General features: G+C 36.1%; 1 protein-coding gene across 1 annotated transcript in view; it reads left to right on the top strand.

Moving 5' to 3' along the window:
* Window positions 1-685: 685 nt before the first annotated feature.
* The window catches only part of ZNF704 (zinc finger protein 704), a 196019-nt gene continuing 176393 nt past the window's right edge, over window positions 686-20311 (top strand). Inside the window, exons 1-2 of the mRNA XM_035011420.1 lie at window positions 686-914; window positions 6810-7051. Coding sequence (XP_034867311.1) covers window positions 6831-7051 — 221 coding nt within the window. The 5' untranslated portion in view covers window positions 686-914; window positions 6810-6830. The remainder of the gene's footprint in view (window positions 915-6809; window positions 7052-20311) is intronic.

The following is a 20311-nucleotide window of genomic DNA, read 5'->3' as shown; positions in this document are numbered from 1 at the left end:
TAGGAAAACAAAAGCTGTTCATTGGAATAAAAATTTCAAGTTTTATTTGTTCGTTAACTCAGTAATTGGTAGTATTCTTATATAATTGAACACTGAAGCTTTGTTCCCATGCAAGAAATTACACTGGATAATGCATGTATCTGTGATGTGCTGCATGAAGGGCTTCTGCGTTGGGTAGAAAGAAGGAATTCAGTGGTAGTTATTGTAGTACAATATGATTGAGAGGTGCTGATAATCAATGAAAGTAATAGTGCAAGTGAATGTATTATTTTAAGTAATTCATTTTCCCCTTTAATATATGCATATATACTAATAATTGAAAGCTAGTAGAAGAAAGAGTATTAGCTATATAAATGCCAGATTCTTGAGAAACAATTATATAAAAATGACATGTATTTTTTCATCATAGAATAACTTCATAGGTTTTAAAATACCAAATTATATGCAAACAAAATAGAAAGGAAAATTGGCCTATAAATCTGCTCCCAAGGAAAACCATTCCTAACATTTTGGAATGTCCTTTTAGAATTTTCTCTCTTAAAAAAAAAAAAAAAAAAAAAAAAAAAAAAGAATTTTCTCTCTCTTTATATGGACACATCCCTCTTTCCTGAGATCATATTACATATATTCATTTGGATTTCCTTTGTTTTCAGTTAATACATTAGATGTCTTTCCATTTTAATAAATATAGAGATATGTCTCAGTTTTTAACCATACATTTTGCTTATGTATACTTAACCCCAAATTTATTGATGGGTGTTTAGGGAATTTGCATTTGTTTAATGTTATAAATAGTTCTGAAAAAAAAAAAGTTCTGGGATAAATATCTTTGTGTGCTTTTCTCTTTTTTTTTCCTTAGATGTAGAATTGCTAAAACAAAGGGATACACAATTAAATTTGCTACCTTTCACCAGGTGGGCCTCCTACAACATGTATGCTCCCTCCAACAGTAGTTGAGAGTCCCAGTTTCCTTATATGTCATTAGCACAGAGCATTATTCCTCATAATTTTTGTGAATCTTATTTTTTAAATTCTTTATTTTAATTTTTTTAATTTGAAAACCTTAAATACATAAGTCTTCCATAATCTCACTACCTAAAAATTGTGTGCGTGTGTATGTGTGTGTGTGTGTGTGTGTCCATCCATAAGCATTTCTAATTATATAAGAAAAGAAGTCAGAGTGCCCTCTTGGCCCATTCAGTCTTCTGTTCCTTAAGGTGTATAGCTCCTTAGCAAACTACTCTGTTTTTTAAATACAGTGCAATCATGCCTAACATATTAGTCTACAACTTGACTGTTTCTCTTAATAGATCATGGACAAATGTTTTCCTCTTAATAGATCATGGATATATTTTGATGACCTTCTTTTGGTGACTTCATGGTATGTCCATCATGTGGGTGTTCCAGACTTTGTTCCCCTATGAAGAACATTTTGGTTGTTGGATTCAGAAATTCCAACCTCCAGGAATTTTTCCTGCAGAAAAATGCTTGCAAAATGCATAAAGCTAAATGCATACATATACAAGGATGTTCACTGTAGAATTATTCTTAATAATGAAAAATTGAAAAGAACCTCAGTGTCTCTCAAGAAGAGATCAGTTAGGGGCGCCTGGGGGGCTCAGTTGTTAAGCATCTGCCTTTGGCTCAGGTCATGATCCCAGGGTCCTGAGATCAAGCCCCGCATCAGGCTCCTTGCTCAGCGAGGAGCCTGCTTCTCCCTCTCCCACTACCCCCTGCTTGTGTTCCCTCTCTCGCTTTGTCTCTCTCTGTCAGATAAAGAAAATTTTTAAAAATCTTAAAAAAAAGTCTCATAAAAAAAAGATCAATTAAAAAATCTGATCTCATGAACTGTTATAGTTTTCAGTGTTTTAAAAAATTAGTAGATCTACTACTAATATGAAAAGTTGCCCCTGATTTATTGTGAAGTAAGAAAATAAGTTGCAGAATAATACATGTAGTATAATCACATTCATGTTTAGATGCTCCAAATAGTATATATGCATTGATAGGTATTTAATGCATTTTAAGTAATTTGACATGTTGCAGTAAATCGTTAAAAGCTGTTCTCTCTAAGGGTTGGACTTGACTGGGCAGGCGGGGAAAAGAATGGGGAGGAATAGAAAGCTTTCCCCATTTTATTTTATACGTATTTTTATTGAAAATTTAATAACTAGCATATATTTTGTAACACGTTTAAAAATGAAAAGTACATTTAAACTCTACAGAAACAGTGAAAAACAAAATGTTTAGGTGAGATGAAGTAGCTTCTGAGAATCTACCTACTTAACAGTTTATGTCTCCATGAAAACACAGGTAAGTAGAAAGTGGTATTTCTTATAGATACACAATATTTCATTTACAATGTGGTAAAAGAGTAAGAAGAAGAAAAGAGGAAGAGCGAGTAAACCCTAAGGTCAGATGGGAGTTAGTTGGAAGCAGAAGTGATTGCCATTGATCCTGTTTCTAGAGGAACACAGGAGAACTCAAATTCCTCTTCTTTAGGAGAGCTCTCCATTCATCTAAGAGCAGCTGTGTGGGGCATAACTCTTCTGTTTTCTAGACAAAATACTCCCCGTTCCTCCCAATAAGATCCTTTGCCATACTGATCATTCTGTTGTCTTTATTCCAATTTGTCCGTGCCCATCTTGAAATGTGCAACCAAAATGAAATACTGCTACCTTCTAACGTCTAGTCTTATCAGTGTGGGATAGTCAGATGAATCCTTTCCTGGGCAGGAGACACTTTATTTTTTCTTAATCTAGACTAACATTATTCCTAAACCTTAGCCTTGTATTTCCTCCTAGAAATTACTAGTCAACAGTCTTGCTGTTTTTCTTCATTATTTGTCACTCGGGGCTTCTAGATTGTGTTTGTTTTCTGGCTGTCTTCCGTGTTGAAGCCTTTGCCTCCTTTTGAGCTGTAGCATAGAGTGCTTCTTCTGATACCCTCAACATTTCTATTATCAAAGCTATCCAGCTCATAGGAGTCACATAATTCATTGATACCTGCTTCCAGGAAGGAAGCTAACTTGGCCCAGGCCATGTAGATCATCAGAAGACTTTTCCTTTTGTCACCAGGGCATTGTGCAAACTGGGGAAAAAATAAGTAAGAGTGTCCTCTTTGGACAGATGAAGTACAAAAATTCCTCTCCAGGTAGAAGAATGAGAAACGTGTCTCTCTTCCATGGGTGACAAAGCCAGGGGACGTGGCTTGAGTGGGGAATGGATTGAGCCCCATCTTACCAGTATGCAGGATATAAGAATGCAATTGCTTGTGATAGCCTGGCTTGCCACATCACCCGTGTTTCAAAAAAAAAAAAAAAAAAGATTCATAGACTTTATGGAAGTTGCTTTACAAGCACCAGAAATTTCCCAGTTTCTGATCTCAGGGTTCTTGTGAATATACTTTCCACACCAGTTACTCCTGGCTTAGTTCTTTTTTATTTTATTTTTTTTAATTAACAGTACTATTGAAGTATAATCTACATACCATAATATACATCTCATAAAAATCAGTTCAATGATTTTTAATAAATTTATAGCATCATACAGATATCATTACAGTGTAGTTCTAGAACATTTCCCCCACCATAGAAAGTTCTCTGGCGGGCACTTGCTATCAGTTCTTGCTCCCACCCCCAGCCCCAGGCAATCACTGGTCTGTTTTCTGTCTTTATAGATTTGCCTTTTCTGGAAATCTCATATAAATGGAACCATATCTTCCTTTAGCTGCTTTGTTCCACTAATCTAATAGGGGTGCAAATTTAATCAGGGTTCATAGATTCCTTTTGCTGTGTTCTTCTGCTAATCTGCTAATGGTGCAACACCTGGATATCAGCCCTATCCCCTTCTACTGCTACTACTAACCTTACTCATCCCTTTCTTTCCATTCTGACTCAGCATTCAAACATGCTCTATTACCTTTCATCTTAGAACATTTTCCCTTGTCCAGCATCTCTCCAGCCACCATCCTATCTCTCTGGGCCATTTTAGGCCCAGTTTCTCAAGATTTGACTTCATGTACTCTCCCCACTCTCTACTTTCCTGTGAACTCTTCTTTTAAAAAATCTTTTAAATGTTACTATCTGATACGGATAAAAGAATGTTAAAAAGAACATGTAATCTCTATATGTAAACTCTAAAGCTTAGTAATGTAATGAAGGTCACCTGTCACCCACTCCTTCCACCAAACTACTTACTCATCACTATATTTTTTTGTCCTCTTTGGTCCATTTCTAATTCCTTTTAATTCCACTTCTAATATAAGGAGTTTGGGCTAAATAGTCTTTGAAATCCATTACATTGTTAGAATTCCCTCATTACTGTGGAGAGATTAATTTTTTGTTTAAGAGGTATTATGGAAGATTTATAGCTTACACTGTTGAATATTACTATATTTTTTTATGAAGTCTTGGCTAAGAGCATGACATATAATTATACCACAATTTCTATAGGAAATTTGTTCTACTTTGTATTAATTTGCTTTAGAATGCTGGATTTTTTTCCCCTAAAATTCTGAAACTAAAAGCTGAGCTTCCTGTAATGTTCTCCACTACTCCTGTCTTGGGATTGAATTCATTTAACCAGTACAGTTGGCCCCAAGGGAGGAATAGATGTCAATTATTGCTACAACTTAATACTAATGACTACTTAAGTATTTAATTAATGCAATTCTTGACACTTAGGGGGAAACTATTTATGATTGTCAAAACCAGGCCTTTGTTTTCATCTTCTATGCCTGGTGTTTAGCGTATCCCTGTTGTAACATGGGTTTGGAATGAGGTGCTATGGAAGTGAAAAATCACCTCCCTCTCCTACCTCCAGGCAGAAAAGGTTACATAGAAAGTGACTCCTGATGGATGTTTGAAATATTAGTAATTACATTTGTAGATTTTCCAAGCTACATTTTTTTTATTGAACATTCATTACATTTTTTGAAGTATGAAATATTTTTTTATATTTTTCTATTGTGTATTGATGTCATTAAAACAGCTCTTAAAAGCACTCATTTTAAGAAATATGGTAAGTTTAGGGCGCCTGGGTGGCTCAGTTGGTTAAGCGACTGCCTTTGGCTCAGGTCATGATCCTGGAGTCCCGGGATCGAGTCCCGCATCGGGCTCCCTGCTCAGCAGGGGGTCTGCTTCTCCCTCTGACCCTCTTCCCTCTCATGCTCTCTGTCTCTCATTCTCTCTCTCTCAAATAAATAAATAAAATCTTAAAAAAAAAAAAAGAAATATGGTAACTTTTTAATGAGTTGCAAGAAGACCAAAAGTGGCTGATCATTTTCCTGGGGCTAGGTCTGACAGGAACCCCATGGGAAGAAGATCATTTTGTCCTCACAAGTATAGGCCAAGGAGAGAAGAGAGCTCAGTTTAGAGCTCAATGTTCATTTGAAAGAGACATTCCAGCCAAGTGGACTCCAAGGCACACGTTCATCACTGGGTTCTGGGAATTCTCATATGTGAGCGGGTCCTGTGACTCTAACATGCATGCCTCAGAGTTTCCGTTTAGTCTGAAAATTTCTGGTCTTTAGTATCATATGTTGCCAGTATGCTATTATTGAACACACATATTCTCATTTTATTCTGAAAATGCCTTATGTTTGTGGCTTTAGCATCTGTAATTCTAAATCTATTTGATCAATTTTTTTGTGCTTTTCCTCCTACCTAAAATTAAAAAGAAGGAAACAAGCATATCCTCTATTTAGTGGGTAAGTGAAGATTTTTGATTTTACAGACTCAGTCCACGAAAGGGATGAACTGTTGAATGGGCCTGGGACATGCCTTATAGGTGTGTGTATTTTGAAACACAATCCACTGAGCAGTGGAGTACTGATCACTTTTCTTTTCTTTTTCACTTTTCTTTTTTTGAGATTTTATTTGAGAGAGAGATAGGAGAGAGAGCACGAGCATGGTAGGAGCAGAGGGAGAGGGATAAGCAGACTCCCTGCTGAGCAAGGAGCCCAATGTGGGACTTAATCGCAGGACCCTAGGATCATGACCTGGGCCCAAGGCAGATACTTATCCGACTGAGCCACCCAGGAGCCCCCTCTGGCTCTTCTTTGTACACTCATGACTTTAACAAGTTCATTCCAAACCTCACTTAAAATACCAACCACCTTTACAAAAATCTTTCTTTAACTTCAGTCTTTGTTTTTAGTCATCACAAATTCTGAAACCAGAGTCAAGGCCCTGAGGCTTAATTTTATATTTGCCTTAAACCTTAAGCATTGTTGTATTTAGTCAAAAATGATAAGAAAAATTAATGACTTTTTTATCATCATACTAATAAGGGATTTCATTAAGATCTTAACTTCTGTAGATAAAAGATAAAAAACAGTTCTTCATGAACTGAAGAGTATTGTTAAGATCATTATTCATAGTCAAAGATAAGGCTCATTTTATGTTTATAGTACTCTTCTATTCAACATAATTAGTGTGAAATATTTAAGAATTTATTTACTTAATTGAGTTTCTCAGTTGTAGAAGAGAAATCAGTGATGTATTAAATTTTTAGATTTGTTTTAGAAGCATTATGCTTTCAAGTCTTCAAAGTTTTTGTATGCCTGAAAGGTTCTTCTTATGTTTGTGATGCTGCTTGTTTGCATTATGACAGATGATGCATCAAATGTCTATTACTTTGTAATGTCAGTTATCTTATTTTTATGTTACATTTTTTTTCATTTAAACTATAAAATTTTAACATGAACAAGGAGGTCTCCAATCTGTGTTCTTTTCTAGGGTCATCTGCATATAGTTATGCAAAGCTGATGTTCTGGGCGAATAAGAATTTTTGTGTTTCATTTCACAGGTGGGGAGCATTAAGCGGGAAATGACCTTCACATTTCAACCAGAGGACTTAAAACGTGACTCTAGTAAAAAAATGTCTCATCAACACTTGTTTCCCTTGGCCATGGAGGAAGATGTGAAAACAGCAGACACCAAAAAAGCCAACCGAGCCCTTGACCATGAAAAAGAAAACACTCGCTCCATCTGTCTCCTTGAGCAAAAACGGAAAGTTGTTTCTTCCAATATTGATGTTCCTCCAGCAAGGTAAGGGAACATTAGACTTTCTGTGTGTCTGCCCTAGGAAGTCAGTGGAGAGCATCTACAACCTCCACCACCATATCTCTCTAAAGCATATAGACTTAGGAAGGGTTTTTTGCCAAGAGTATTTCTCTGTTGCTTGTGTGAAATAGAGCAGGTAGGCCTGCTCCTTGGAACTGACTTTGAGGCTGCTCTGGTTGGAAATATTGTAGCTCTAGGAAAGAATGTTTTATTAAATTTTGGAAAATGAATAATAAAGAGCAAAAGAATAAATGTAAAAAAAACCTAGCCACTTAAAGCAGGGATACTCAGATTTGGGGCAGAGGTTGGAGAGCTATGGCAGTAGGCCAGATTCAGGCCCTGGCAAGTTTTTGTATAGCCTGTGAGGTAAGAGTGGTTCTACATTTTTAAAGGGTTAAAAAAAATGAAGAACATGTAACAAAGATCATAGGTGGTCTGCAAAGCCTAAAATATTTATATATGACTCATTACAGGAGAAGTTTGGTGATCCCTGGTTTATATCATGATAATTCTTTTAAGACAGATCTACCTTAGAACCGGGCCAAGAGGGTTTATGGAAATATCAAAAGGCTTTTATCACATTATAATTTTACTTAAACTACATCCCATAGCATTAAATCAGAGGACAATATTATGGCAGAATGACAATAGAATAGAAGTAGAATGAAACATACTAGACCTTTTACTTATTTTCTTGCTTGTCATTTATTTCACCTAGAAAGTAAGTTCCATGTTGGCCAGGATTTTAGTCCATCTTGTTCATGCTGTATCCGTAGCTCTAGAATAATGCTTAACTATGTGCTAGGAGCTCCATAAATATTTGTTGGATGAAGAAAAGAAAGAAAAGGCTATAGCATGAAAGCTTGCTTATTTTTAGTATGTATAATATATTTTGTTACCAAAGCCATTTATAATGAAATTTCATAAACAGTTTTTTGAGATGTACTCTATTCGTTTGAATGGCTTCAGACAGCTAACTAGGAAAATAGTATCCTGGGGAAAGGAATAAATGTTTCTTTTCTACCTACTCACTTTTTATAATTAGAATTTCATTGCTTACTATATTAAATAAAAAATATCTCTTCTAGAAAATTACATATCTTTCTATTCTGCTACCAAATTTGTTATACTTTCTAAAATTATAGGTCTCCTTGTTTTTCTTAACCTTCAGTTGAAAATTTTCATATATTCATTACTTCTGTTTAACTGCTTAGAATTATTTGCTTTTCTAATTTTTTCACATAAAGCACATGTTAAATTCTTTAGGATTAGTTCCTTTAACTGGGGAGTCATCATGAAATGTTTTATCATACCCTAAAACTGGTAGGTACTTCAATTCATATCTGTTATTTGGTTGACTCATAGGAAAAATGATGTTAATTTGAAATGTGAAGAGCTATGGTTTTATTTTCTTCCTAAGGTTGTAGTGCAAAAATTAGACTTCCCGATGTCAGATACTTCAGTAACAACTTGCAGTTCGACAGGATTTACTCTACCTAAAATTTCCACTGGAGCATTTTATATGTTAAAAGACCTGGAATTAATCATTTTAAATTACTGTAGATTGTTTCAGATATATCTTTTGTCTTTAATCTCACCCCACTTGCAATAGGTTCTGGGGGAAAATAATGAAAAGGAAAGGAAGAAAAATGTTTTCTGCTTTTTCTGCCTCTGGTATGTGGAATATTTTTTCCACTTTCTCCAGTTCACTAAGTGTACTTAAAAGTTATGAGTCAGGCCAGTGTTATTGTAGTGTTCTTAAAGAGTATAGGGAAGTTAATTAGATTTTAAATCCATTAATGTACAGCAAAAATTCCTCAATGACGAGGTATAATTTAGACGTATTCATCTATTATGGGAAATACTAGTTAAAGCTTCATTGTTTGAGATTTCCACTGATACACTTGTTTTCATTGCTATAGTAAGAATTTAATCATCACAAATATGCCAACAGTTGGTGAAATAAATTGCTCTTCTTCTTAATGACAATGAAGGAATCAGAAATTGTGGGGTCTAATTATCTAACTCTCAATTCTTTTAGTTCTATTTCCATTTGCTGTCATGGAAATATTTTGTAAATGTCAACTTTCCACTATCATCTACGTGGATCAATATTTTGTTGTAAAGAAACTCCTTTACCTGACATGGTAGGAAGATACAGGACTTTTTGTTCTGGAGAAACATAATTCTGTCTGTCGGCAGTGTATGAATAATGAAGTTTGAATATGTCTACAGTAGGGTGAAGTTTATTGGTAGAAAGAAATCTATATCTTATATAATATACAGTATACATAGCATATGTATACTATGCTTTTATATATATATAAAAATAAAATCTATGGCTCTAGCCACATGACTGTTGCAACTTACTCTCCTAAATCCAGATGTTATGTATTAGACAGTTCTTAGAAAGGCAAGATAACCATTTTTGACCAAAAGAGTATCACTGTTAGAGTTTCTCAACAGTTTAAAATAAATTCTTTATAATCTTTCTCACTTTATCTTTTTCTTATTCCCACTATAGTTAAGATTTTTGTTGATGTTTGCTTTCTATATTTTGTAAAATGGAACTTGAAGTTTATTTTCTATGGTTTATATAATGAAGATAATAGATATATTTTATGTTTTTTCATATCCATAGAAGGGTCTAGGAACTATCGTCCCCATCTTTATACTTCACTGTGATTGAGCATTTCCTGCTTCCATTCAGTAGATTATTTATTGAGTACTTGCTACGAATCCAGTACTCAGTAAAAAAAATGAATGAAATGGGATGCCAACCCTCTAGGAGCTTATAGTTAAATCATAGAAACAGACACCTAAGTAGCTAATTTCAAGGAACAGTTCCTAATTTGCTCCCTTCTTATTAGAACTGGATGAATTTGTACATAAAGAAGAATCTCTTAATATTAGGAAAGCTATTAATTTGATACAACTATTCAAAAGCCTTATTTTTTTTTGTTAGTCTCCTTTTCAAGGTGGGGGTGAATGGAATGGAGAAGGAGGAACTCTGTATCTGAGATCTACTTTACAAAATCCCTGTTTGTTTACCCATTTTCTGAGGACCCATTTAAAAGTTGCTAGTTTCAGGGAAATATAATATTAAATAAGTTATTAATCCCGATGTGTCAGGCTGGGTCTTCCAAGAAGCAAATGCCAAGGCAGGATTAAATGCAAGCATTTTATTGGGACAAATACCTGTGGAAGAAAAGGGATGGGGCAAGGGGCAGGGAAGGAGGGAGATGCAAGTGAGGCTGTGGTGCAGGTCTGAGCCCAGTGAGGGAGAGAGCCAGGGAAGGTTGGGTGGAAGTGTCCTAGACTGCCTGGCAAAGCCATCAGGAGTCCTGCGTTATATAAATGCAGTAGAGTCCACTTACCTGTGGGATGTTGCTTGATCAGTTTTAGGAAGGAAAAGTCTTTTCTTTTGGAGGGGGTCATAAAGATGGGGGTGAGTGCGTGCATTATAGAGTTGAGGTACTCAGAGTATTCCAAGTTCTTCAATGGAGAAAACTAAGCAGAGAGAGCAAGAGTGTGTGTGTGAGAGAGGGGCGCCTGGGTGGCTCAGTCGCTTAAGTATATGCCTTTGGCTCAGGACATGATCCCAGGGTTCTGGGATCTAGCCCCGCATCAGGCTCCCTACTCATGGGGGAGCCTGCTTCTTCCTCTCCCTCTGCCGCTCCCCCTGCTTGTGCTCTCTCTCTGTGTCTGTCAAATAAATAAATAAAAATCTTTAATTAAAACAAATGTGTGAGAGTGCATGTGAATGAATAGTGTTTCTTTGAACTAAAGATTTATCATTAACAGAAAAAAAATTCTTTGCAACTTGAAGGATTATTGGGGAGCAATAGTTTGGGGTCGGGGGTTACCAGGAGTGTCAGTGCTAACTGGGAACAACAGTCTCTAAAGGAATCATCTCTCTCTGAAGTTTTTATCACTTATTCACTTAGTAATGCCTGGTTATAAAAGACAACAGCCCCCTCCAAAAGAGATTGTGAATGGAGAGAGAGGAGTTACTAATTATAGATATGTCATCTTAAGTATTTTTTGGTATCTAGGGAAAAATACTAGCTGTCTTGATTTCTATGGAAAGTTGAGAAAAATGAACTTTAAGAGCATAAAGAGAAAGGGGTGTGAGCTCTTGAAGAGTCCATCCAGAAAGGAATTCCAATTCTGTAGTTTGGCTCAAGAAATGAATAAGAGGCCAAAGGTCAGTAAGTAAGACAAATGCCAGTCAGAGGTTTTTTGTGGGCAGAGCTCAGTGATTCATTAGCCAAGACAGTGATTTTAGCCTGGTTCGACAAAGATGATGAACCTGGGTGCAGATAATAAATGAACCATGCCCAGATTAGTGGTGGAAATCTGGAGAGAAAGAAAGAAAGAGTTGAAATCCAGAATAGGGAACTTACAGATTAGCCAGGGATGTGAGGCATAAAAGTAGTTGGAAGGAATTTTTCCGTTCTTGGAATGTGTGCCAAGCTGTTGGAGTAACATGAGACTTCTGGTGAATTGGCTTGCTTGAATGTAGTTGCTAACACCAAATTCTTTCATAGTGCAAGAAGAGTTTGAGTGTTTGAACTGACCCAGAGGGTAACTAGGCATGGTGGTAAAATCTGTGAGTCTCAGAAAAGAGAACATGAAGGACGTGTTGGAGGAGAAACTTCCACCCATGTTAATTCTGCCTGTTGTGGAGAGTTGCTTGGGGTGCCCCTGGCTGACTCCCTTACACGGTTCATGAGGACCGCTCTCATATTTCTATATATTTTAAAGATTGTATGTAGTATTTCTTGGCATGTATTAATTGAAATCTGCTGCTTTTAAAGTAAACAGTTTTGTAAAAGCTGATTTTATAGTAAACAAGGTAGACATTTACCAAAAGAGAAACAAGGAGAAACAAGTACAGGACACTCATGTCAGAACTAAGAAATTGTAAGAGTTGTAAATTGTGAGAGAGTATAAATGATGGTAATAAAAATAAAGGTTTTTGGTCTGTGTGTGCCAGATATCTGGAGCGGGCATGGATTAAATCGTGTCCCCCAAAAGATATGACAAAATCCTAATCCCCCAGTACCTGTGAATGAGACCTTATTTGGAAATAAGCTCTTTGCAGATATAATCAAATTAAGATGAGGTCGTTAGGGTGGGCTGTAAACTAGTATGACTTGTATCCATAGAAGAAAAAAGGAGAGGAGACAAAAGACACACAGGGAGAATGCCAATGGAGGCAGAAGTTGGATTGATTTGTCTAAAGACCAGGGAACACCAGGGATTTGCAGCAATACCAGAAGCTAAGAAAAAGGCATGGAATAATTCTCCCCCCAGAGAAAGTGCTATGGTCTGAATGTGTCTGAACGTGTCCCCTCCCAGTTTCATTCATTGAAACCTAATGCCCAAAGTGATGGCGTTAGGAGGTAAGGACTTTGCCTGCTGATTAGGTCATGAGGGTGGAGCCATCATGGATGGGATTAGTGCCCTTGTAAAGGAGGCTCAGAGAGCGCCCTTGCCCTTTCTACCAAGTAAGGATACAAGTGTGCAGCCCAGAAGACAACTCTCAGCCAATCATGGGGCACCCTGATCTCAGACTCCCGGGCTCCAGAACAGTGAGAAATAAATTTCTGTTGTTTGTAAGCTACCTGGTCTATGGTATTTTGTTATAGCAGCACAAAAGGACTAAGAAAATATGACTCCCTGACATCTTGATTTCATCTTCTAGCCTCCAAAATTGTGAGACAATAAAATTCTGTTGTTCTAAGCCACCCAGTTTTTGGTGATTTGTTACAGCTGCTCTAGGAAAATTAATATAGGTTGCTTGTGCTGATGAATACATCTATGTCTTGCCTCATAAATTTACTTTGAGTAGAATAATCATTCATGTTCATTAATTAAGACTTATACTTAATAACACAATTAGTTATCTATGCCTCTCAGAGAGAGACACTATCATTGCATTTTCTATTATTTCTTATTATAAAGGAAACCCTTACTCAATCTTTTCATAATAGCATTTTCATTAGAACAGTAACTTACAGTAACTTACCTCATCTAATAAACTATTAGGTAGAATTTTGCTTTTCCTGTAACTATTCAATTTGTGGATATTTGTTCAGTTTATCTCTAAATCAAGTTTATTGAGGTCTAATTCACATAGGAAAATGCACCCACTTAAATAAACACTTTAATGAGTTGTAACAAATATATGTACCCATATAATTAATGCCATAATCAAGATACAAAAAATGTTCATCCTCCCAAAAAAGTTTAATTGTGCCCCTTCCCAGTCAGCCTGTCCTCTGACCTTCAGCACTAGGCAGCCAATATTCTATGGATTAGTTTTGTCTTCTCTAGAATTCATGTAAATGGAAACATACACGATGTATTTTCAGGAATCTTCATTCACTCAGCATGATTTTTTTTTAAGATTTACTGTATTTTTCTTTTGTATTTGTCAGTAGTGTGTTACTTTCTATTGCCAAAGAGTATTCCATTGTGTGATTATATGATAATCTGATTATCCATTCACCTCTGATGGACATTTGAGTTGTGTCCAGTTTAGGTTTATTAGGAATAAAATTGCTGTGAATATCCGGGTATGCTTTTGAGTGGAATATGTATTCGTTTTTGAATACCTAAGAGTTGAATTAATGGGTCATATGGCCATTGTATATTAACCTTTAAAAAAAACGCCAAACTTTTTCAAAGTAGTTGTACCATTTTACATTCCCACCAGTAATGTATGGGAGCTGCAGTGGCTTTATGTATTCACCAACACGTGGTATTGTCAGTATGCTTAAATTTTTTATGAAAGTAAGAAAGTACTCTTCCTAATTTGCTGAGAGTTTTTCTCTTCAATAGATGTTGAATATAGTAACAAAAATTTTTGCATCAATTTACATGAGCATACTTTTAGAAATTATTATATGTTGAATTATATTGATTGGTCTTTGACATTGAGTGAACTTTACACCACCCCCTTACATACTGAAGGATCCATTTTTGCTAAAATTCAGTTAAGATTCATTTATTTCCATCCATTGACCTGTCACTTTATTTACTTGGATCTCTTTGTCTGATTTTAATGTAAGTTTAATGATAGCCTCATAAAATGTCTTAGAATGTGTTCCCTCCTTCTCCCTTTCTTCTAGGTTTGTTGTAGATCTGGTATAATTTTGCCTTAAAAGATAGGTCCACCAGTGAAGCCATCTTGACCTGGGGTTTTCTTTATGGAAGTGTTTTTAATTACAGATTCAATTTTTAAAATTGATATAATGCTATTTAGATTTTATGTTTCTTTTTGAGTCAGTTTTGTAATTGTATCTCTCAATAAATTTACCCATTACACTAATTTAGGTGTCAAATTTATTAGCATATAATTGTTCATAACATTGCTTTATTTTTTCTAATATCTGTAGATTCTATGGTAATCTTCCCTCTCTCATTTCTGATATTGGTCACTGTATTGTCTTCCTTTTTTTAACCAACTAACCAGCAGTTTATCAATTTTGTGGCTCTTCTCAAAGAGCAACCTTTGTATATATTGGTTTTCTCTGTTGTTTGCCCATTTTCTATTTCAGTGATTTCTTTCTTCATCCTTGTTATTTTCTTCTTTCTGCTTATTTTGACTTTAAGTTCCCTGTTTTGTTAGCTTCTTAAAGTAGAATTATAATCATTAATTGAAGATCTTTCTTCTTTTCTATCATTAACATTTAATACTTTTCTATTTTTAGCAACAATAACTCCTTTTTTTTGTTTTAAAGATTTTTTTTTTTTATTTGTCAGAGAGAGAGAACACAAGCAGGGGGAGCGGCAGGCAGAGGGAGAAGCAGGCTCCCTGCTGAGCAAGGAGCCCAATGCAGGACTCGATCCCAGGACCTGCGGGACTCAATCCCAGGATCCTGAGATCATGACCTGAGCCAAAGGCAGACGCTTAACCGCTAAGCCACCCAGGCATCCCAATAATAACTCCTTCTAGGCAATTCTTTATGTGTACCTTCCAAATTTTGTTTGGTTGTTTCTTCTTAAAATTAGATGAATAGAATTAACTTTCATTGTAAAAAGTAAGAAGCATAATACATTTTTCTTCTTATTGTTAATAATTGAGAAAACAATCCAGAAAACAGAAATATATAGCATATTCTTGAAATAAGATACTTAACTCATTGCATTCATTATACTTAAACTGACATGTTTAGAATTTTTTGCCAGCTTAATTTTTCTTTTTTTAAAACATGCTTTACTACTTCTTCTCTTTCATAATGTTATTCAAGAATTCTGCATAGTTACTGATTTTTTTTGTCTACTGGTTCTGTATGTTACTGATTTTTTTTTTTTTTTTTGGTCTACCTCTTTACTGACTTTGTCTACTTCTTTATCTTTTCAGTTTATCAGAATTTGTTTTATGAATTTTAGAATTGGTATGTATTCTTGATGAATTGACCTCTTTATTATTATGAAATGTTTCTTTTTTAACATTTTTTATTTAAATTCAATTAATTAACAAATAATGTATTATTGGTTTCAGAAGTACAGGCCTGTGATTCATTAGTCTTATATAATACTCAGTGCTCATTACATCCATGTGCCCTCCTTAATGTCCATCACCCAGTTACCCTATCCCTCCACTCCCCTCCCCTCCAACAACCCTCAGTTTGTTTCCTATGATTTTTCATTTTTGATGGCTGTGTAATATTCCATTATATATATATACCATTTCTTCTTTATCCATTCATCTGTCGATTGACATCTGGGCTCTTTCCCTGGTTTAGCTATTGCGGATATTGCTGCTATAAACATTGGGGTTCATGTGCCCCTTCAGATCACTACATTTGTATCTTTGGGGTAAATACCCAGTAGTGCAATTGCTGGGTCACAGGGTAGCTCTGTTTTCAACTTTTTGAGGAACCTTCATACTGTTTTGCAGAGTGGCTGCACCAGCTTGCATTCCCACCAACAGTGTAGGAGGGTTCCCCTTTCTCCGCATCCTCGCCAACATCTGTCATTCCCTGACTTGTTAATTTTAGCCATTCTGACCAGTGTAAGGTGGTATCTCATTGAGGTTTTGATTTGTATTTCCCTGATGCCGAGTGATGTGGAGCACTTTTTCATGTGTCTGTTAGCCATCTGTATGTCTTCTTTGGAGAAATGTCTGTTCATGTCTTCTGCCCATTTCTTGACTGGATTATTTGTTCTTTGGGTGTTGAGGTTTTCTATTTCTTCCTGGTTCAGTTTTGGTAGTTTATACGTCTCTAGGAATGCATCCATTTCTTCCAGTTCTTTGATAAGTTCTTTATAGATTTTGGATACTAGCCCTTTATCTGATATATCATTTGCAAATATCTTCTCCCATTCTGTAGGTTGTCTTTTGGTTTTGTCAGTTGTTTCCTTTGCTGTGCAAAAGCTTTTTATCTTGATGAAGTTCCAGTAGTTCCTTTTTGCCCTTGTTTCCCTTGCCTTTGGAGACGTGTCTAGCAAGACATTGCTGTGGCCTAGGTCAAAGAGGTTGCTGCCTGTGTTCTCCTGCAGGATTTTGATGGATTCTTGTCTCACATTTAGGTCTTTCATCCATTTTGAGTTCTATTTTTGTGTATGGTGTAAGGGAATGGTCAAATTTCATTCTTCTGCGTGTGGGTGTCCAATTCTCCCAATACCATTTGTTGAAGAGACTGTCTTTTTTCCATTGGATATTCTTTCCTGCTTTGTCAAAGATTAGTTGACCATAGAGTGGAGGGTCCATTTCTGGGTTCTCTATTCTGTCCCATTGATGTATGTGTCTGTTTTTGTGCCAGTACCATAGTGTCTTGATGATGACAACTTTGTAATAGAGCTAGAAGTCCGGAATTGTGATGCCACCAGTTTTGCTTTTCTTTTTCAACATTCCTTTGGCTATTTGGGGTTTTTTCTGGTTCCATACAAATTTTAGGATTATTTGTTCCAGTTCTGTGAAAAAAGTTGATGGCATTTTGATGGAGATTGCATTGAATGTGTAGATTGCTCTAGGTAGCATAGACGTTTTAACAATATCTGTTCTTCCAATCCATTAGCATGGAAGGTTTTTCTATTTCTTTGTGTCTTCCTCAATTTGTATCATGAGTCTTCTATCGTTTTCTGAGTACAGATCCATTGCCTTTTTGGTTAGGTTTATTCCTAGGTATCTCATGGTTTTGGGTGCAGTTGTAAATGGGATCAACTCCCTAATTTCTCTTTTTTCTGTCTCATTGTTTGTGTATAGGAAAACAACTGATTTCTGTACATTGATTTTATATCCTGCCACTTTGCTAAATTTCTGTATGAGTTCTAGCAATTTTGGGGTGCAGTCTTTTGGGTTTTCCACAGACTATCATGTCATCTGCAAAGAGTGAGAGTTTGGCTTCTTTGTTGCCAATTCATATGCCTTTTATTTCCTTTTGTTGTCTGATTACTGAGGTTAGGCCTTCCAGTACTATGCTGAACAACAGTGGCGAGAGTGGACATCCCTGTTGTATTCCCAACTTTAAGGGAAAAGCTCTCAGTTTTTCCCCATTGAGAATGATATTTGCTGTGGGCTTTTCATACATGGCTTTTATGATATTGAGGCATGTTCCTTTATCCCTACACTGTGAAGAGTTTTAATCAAGAAAGAATGCTGTACTTAGTCAAATGCGTTTTCTGCTTTTGAGAGGATCATATGGTTCTCGTCCTTTTGTTTATTTAGGTAGTGTATCCCACTGATTGATTTGCAGATGTTGCACCACTCTTGAAGCCCAGGAATAAATCCCACTTGGTCATGGTGAATAATCCTTTTAATGTACTGTTGGATCCTATTGGCTAGTATTTTGGTGAGAATTTTTGCATCCATGTTCATCAGGGATATTGGTCTGTAATTCTCCTTTTTGGTGGGGTCTTTGTCTGGTTTTGGGATCAAGGTAACACTGGCCTCATAAAAGATTTTGGAAGTTTTCCTTCCATTGCTATTTTTTGAAATAGTTCAGAAGAATAGGTATTAATTCTTCTTTGGTAGAATTCCCCTGGGAAGCCATCTGGCCCTGGGCTCTTGTTTGTTGGGAGATTTTTGATTACTGCTTCAATATCCTTGCTGGTTATGGGTTTGTTCAGGTTTTCTATTTCTTCCTGGTTCAGTTTTGGTAGTTTATATGTCTCTAGGAATGCATCCATTTCTTCCAGATTGCCTAATTTGTTGGTGTATAGTTGCTCATAATATGTTCTTATAATCATTTGTATTTCTTCGGTGTTGGTTGTGATCTCTCCTCTTTCATTCATGATTTTATTTATTTGGATCCTTTCTCTTTTCTTTTTGATAAGTCTGGCCAGGGGTTTATCAATCTTATTAATTCTTCTAAAGAATCAGCTCCAAGTTTCGTTGATCCATTCTACTGTTCTTTTGGTTTCTATTTCATTGATTTCTGCTCTAATCTTTATTATTTCTCTTCTCCTGCTGGGCTTAGGCTTTATTTGCTGTTCTTTCTCCAGTTCCTTTAGGTGTAAGGTTGGGTTGTGTATTTGAGACCTTTCTTGTTTCTTGAGAAAGGCTTGTATTGCTATATACCTCCCTCTTAGGACTGCCTTTCCTGCATCCCAAAGGTTTTGAATAGTAGTGTTTTCCATTTTCATTTGTTTCCATGAATTTTTAAAATTCTTCTTTAATTTCCTACTTGATGCTTTTTAGCCTCCGTGTATTGGAGTTCTTTCCAAATTTCCTCTTGTGATTGAGTTCCAGTTTCAAAGCATTGTGGTCCAAAAATATGCAGGGAATGATCCTAATCTTTTGGTACCTGTTGAGACCTGATTTGTGACCCAGGATGTGATCTGTTCTGAAGAATGTTCCATGTGAACTTGAGAAGGATGTGTATTCTGTTGCTTTAGGATGGAATGTTCTGAATATATCTATTAAGTCCATCTGGTCTGGTGTGTCATTCAAAGCTCTTATTTCCTTGTTGATCTTCTGCTTAGATGATCTTTCCATTGCAGTGAGGGGCTTGTTAAAGTCCCCTACTATTGTATTATTATCAATGTGTTTCTTTAATTTTGTTATTAATTGGCTGCTCCCATGTTAGGAGCAAACTATTTACAATTGTTAGATCTTCTTGTTGGATAGACCCTTTAAGTAGGATATAGTGTCCTTCCTCATCTCTTATTACAGTCTTTGGTTTAAAATCTAATTTTTCTGATATAAGGATTGCCACTCCAGCTTTCTTTTGATGTCCATTAGCATGGTAAATGGTTTTCCACCCCCTCACTTTCAATCTGGAGGTGTCTTTGGGTCTAAAATGAGTCTCCTGTAGACAGCATATCTATGGGTCTTGCTTTTTTATCCAATCTGATGCCCTGTGTCTTTTGATTGGGGTATTTAGCTCATTTACATTCAGAGTAACTATTGAAAGATATAAATTTAGTGCCATTATATTACCTGTAAAGTGACTGTTTCTGTATATTGTCTGTGTTCCTTTCTGATCTATGTTACTTTTGGGCTCTGTCTTTGCTTAGAGGATCCCTTTTAATATTTCTTTTAGGGTGGATGTGGTGATCACAAATTCTTTTAGTTTCTGTTTGTCCTGGAAGTTTTTTATCACTCCTTCTATTTTAAATGACATCCTAGCTGGATAAAGTATTCTTGGCTGCATATTTTTCTCATTTAGCACCCTGAATATATCATGCCAATCCTTTCTGGCCTGCCAGGTCTCTGTGGATAGGTCTGCTGCCAATCTAATGTTTCTACCCTTGTAGGTTACAGACCTCTTGTCCCAAGCTGCTTTCAGGATTTTCTCTTTGTCTCTGAGATTTGCAAGTTTCACTATTACCTGTCGGATTGTTGACCTATTTTTATTGATTTTGAGGGAGGTTCTCTGTGCCTCCTGGATTTTGATGCCTGTTTCCTTCCCCAGATTGGGGAAGTTTTCCACTATAATATGCTCCAATATACCTTCCGCTCCTCTCTCTCTTTCCTCTTCTTCTGGGATCCCAATTATTCTAGTATTGTTTCCCTTTAAGGTATCACTTACCTCTTGAATTCTCCCCTTGTGATCCAGTAGTTGTTTATCTCTTTTTCTCAGCTTCTTTATTCCCCATCATTTGGTCTTCTGTATCACTAATTCTCTCTTCTGCCGCATTATCCAAGCAGTAGAGCCTCCATTTTTTTTATTGCATTCTATTAATAGTGTTGATTTCAACGTGGTTAGATTTTAATTCTTTTATTTCTCCAGAAAGGGATTCTCTAGTGTCTTCTATGCTTTTTTTCAAGCCCAGCTAGTATCTTTA

Source organism: Mirounga leonina, unplaced genomic scaffold (genome assembly GCF_011800145.1).
Source record: "Mirounga leonina isolate KUSES-001 unplaced genomic scaffold, KU_Mleo_1.0 Mir_165, whole genome shotgun sequence".
NCBI classification, from domain to species: domain Eukaryota; kingdom Metazoa; phylum Chordata; class Mammalia; order Carnivora; family Phocidae; genus Mirounga; species Mirounga leonina.
The sequence above is the reverse complement of the archived record's forward strand: the minus strand, read 5'-3'. Positions and strand labels throughout refer to the sequence as shown.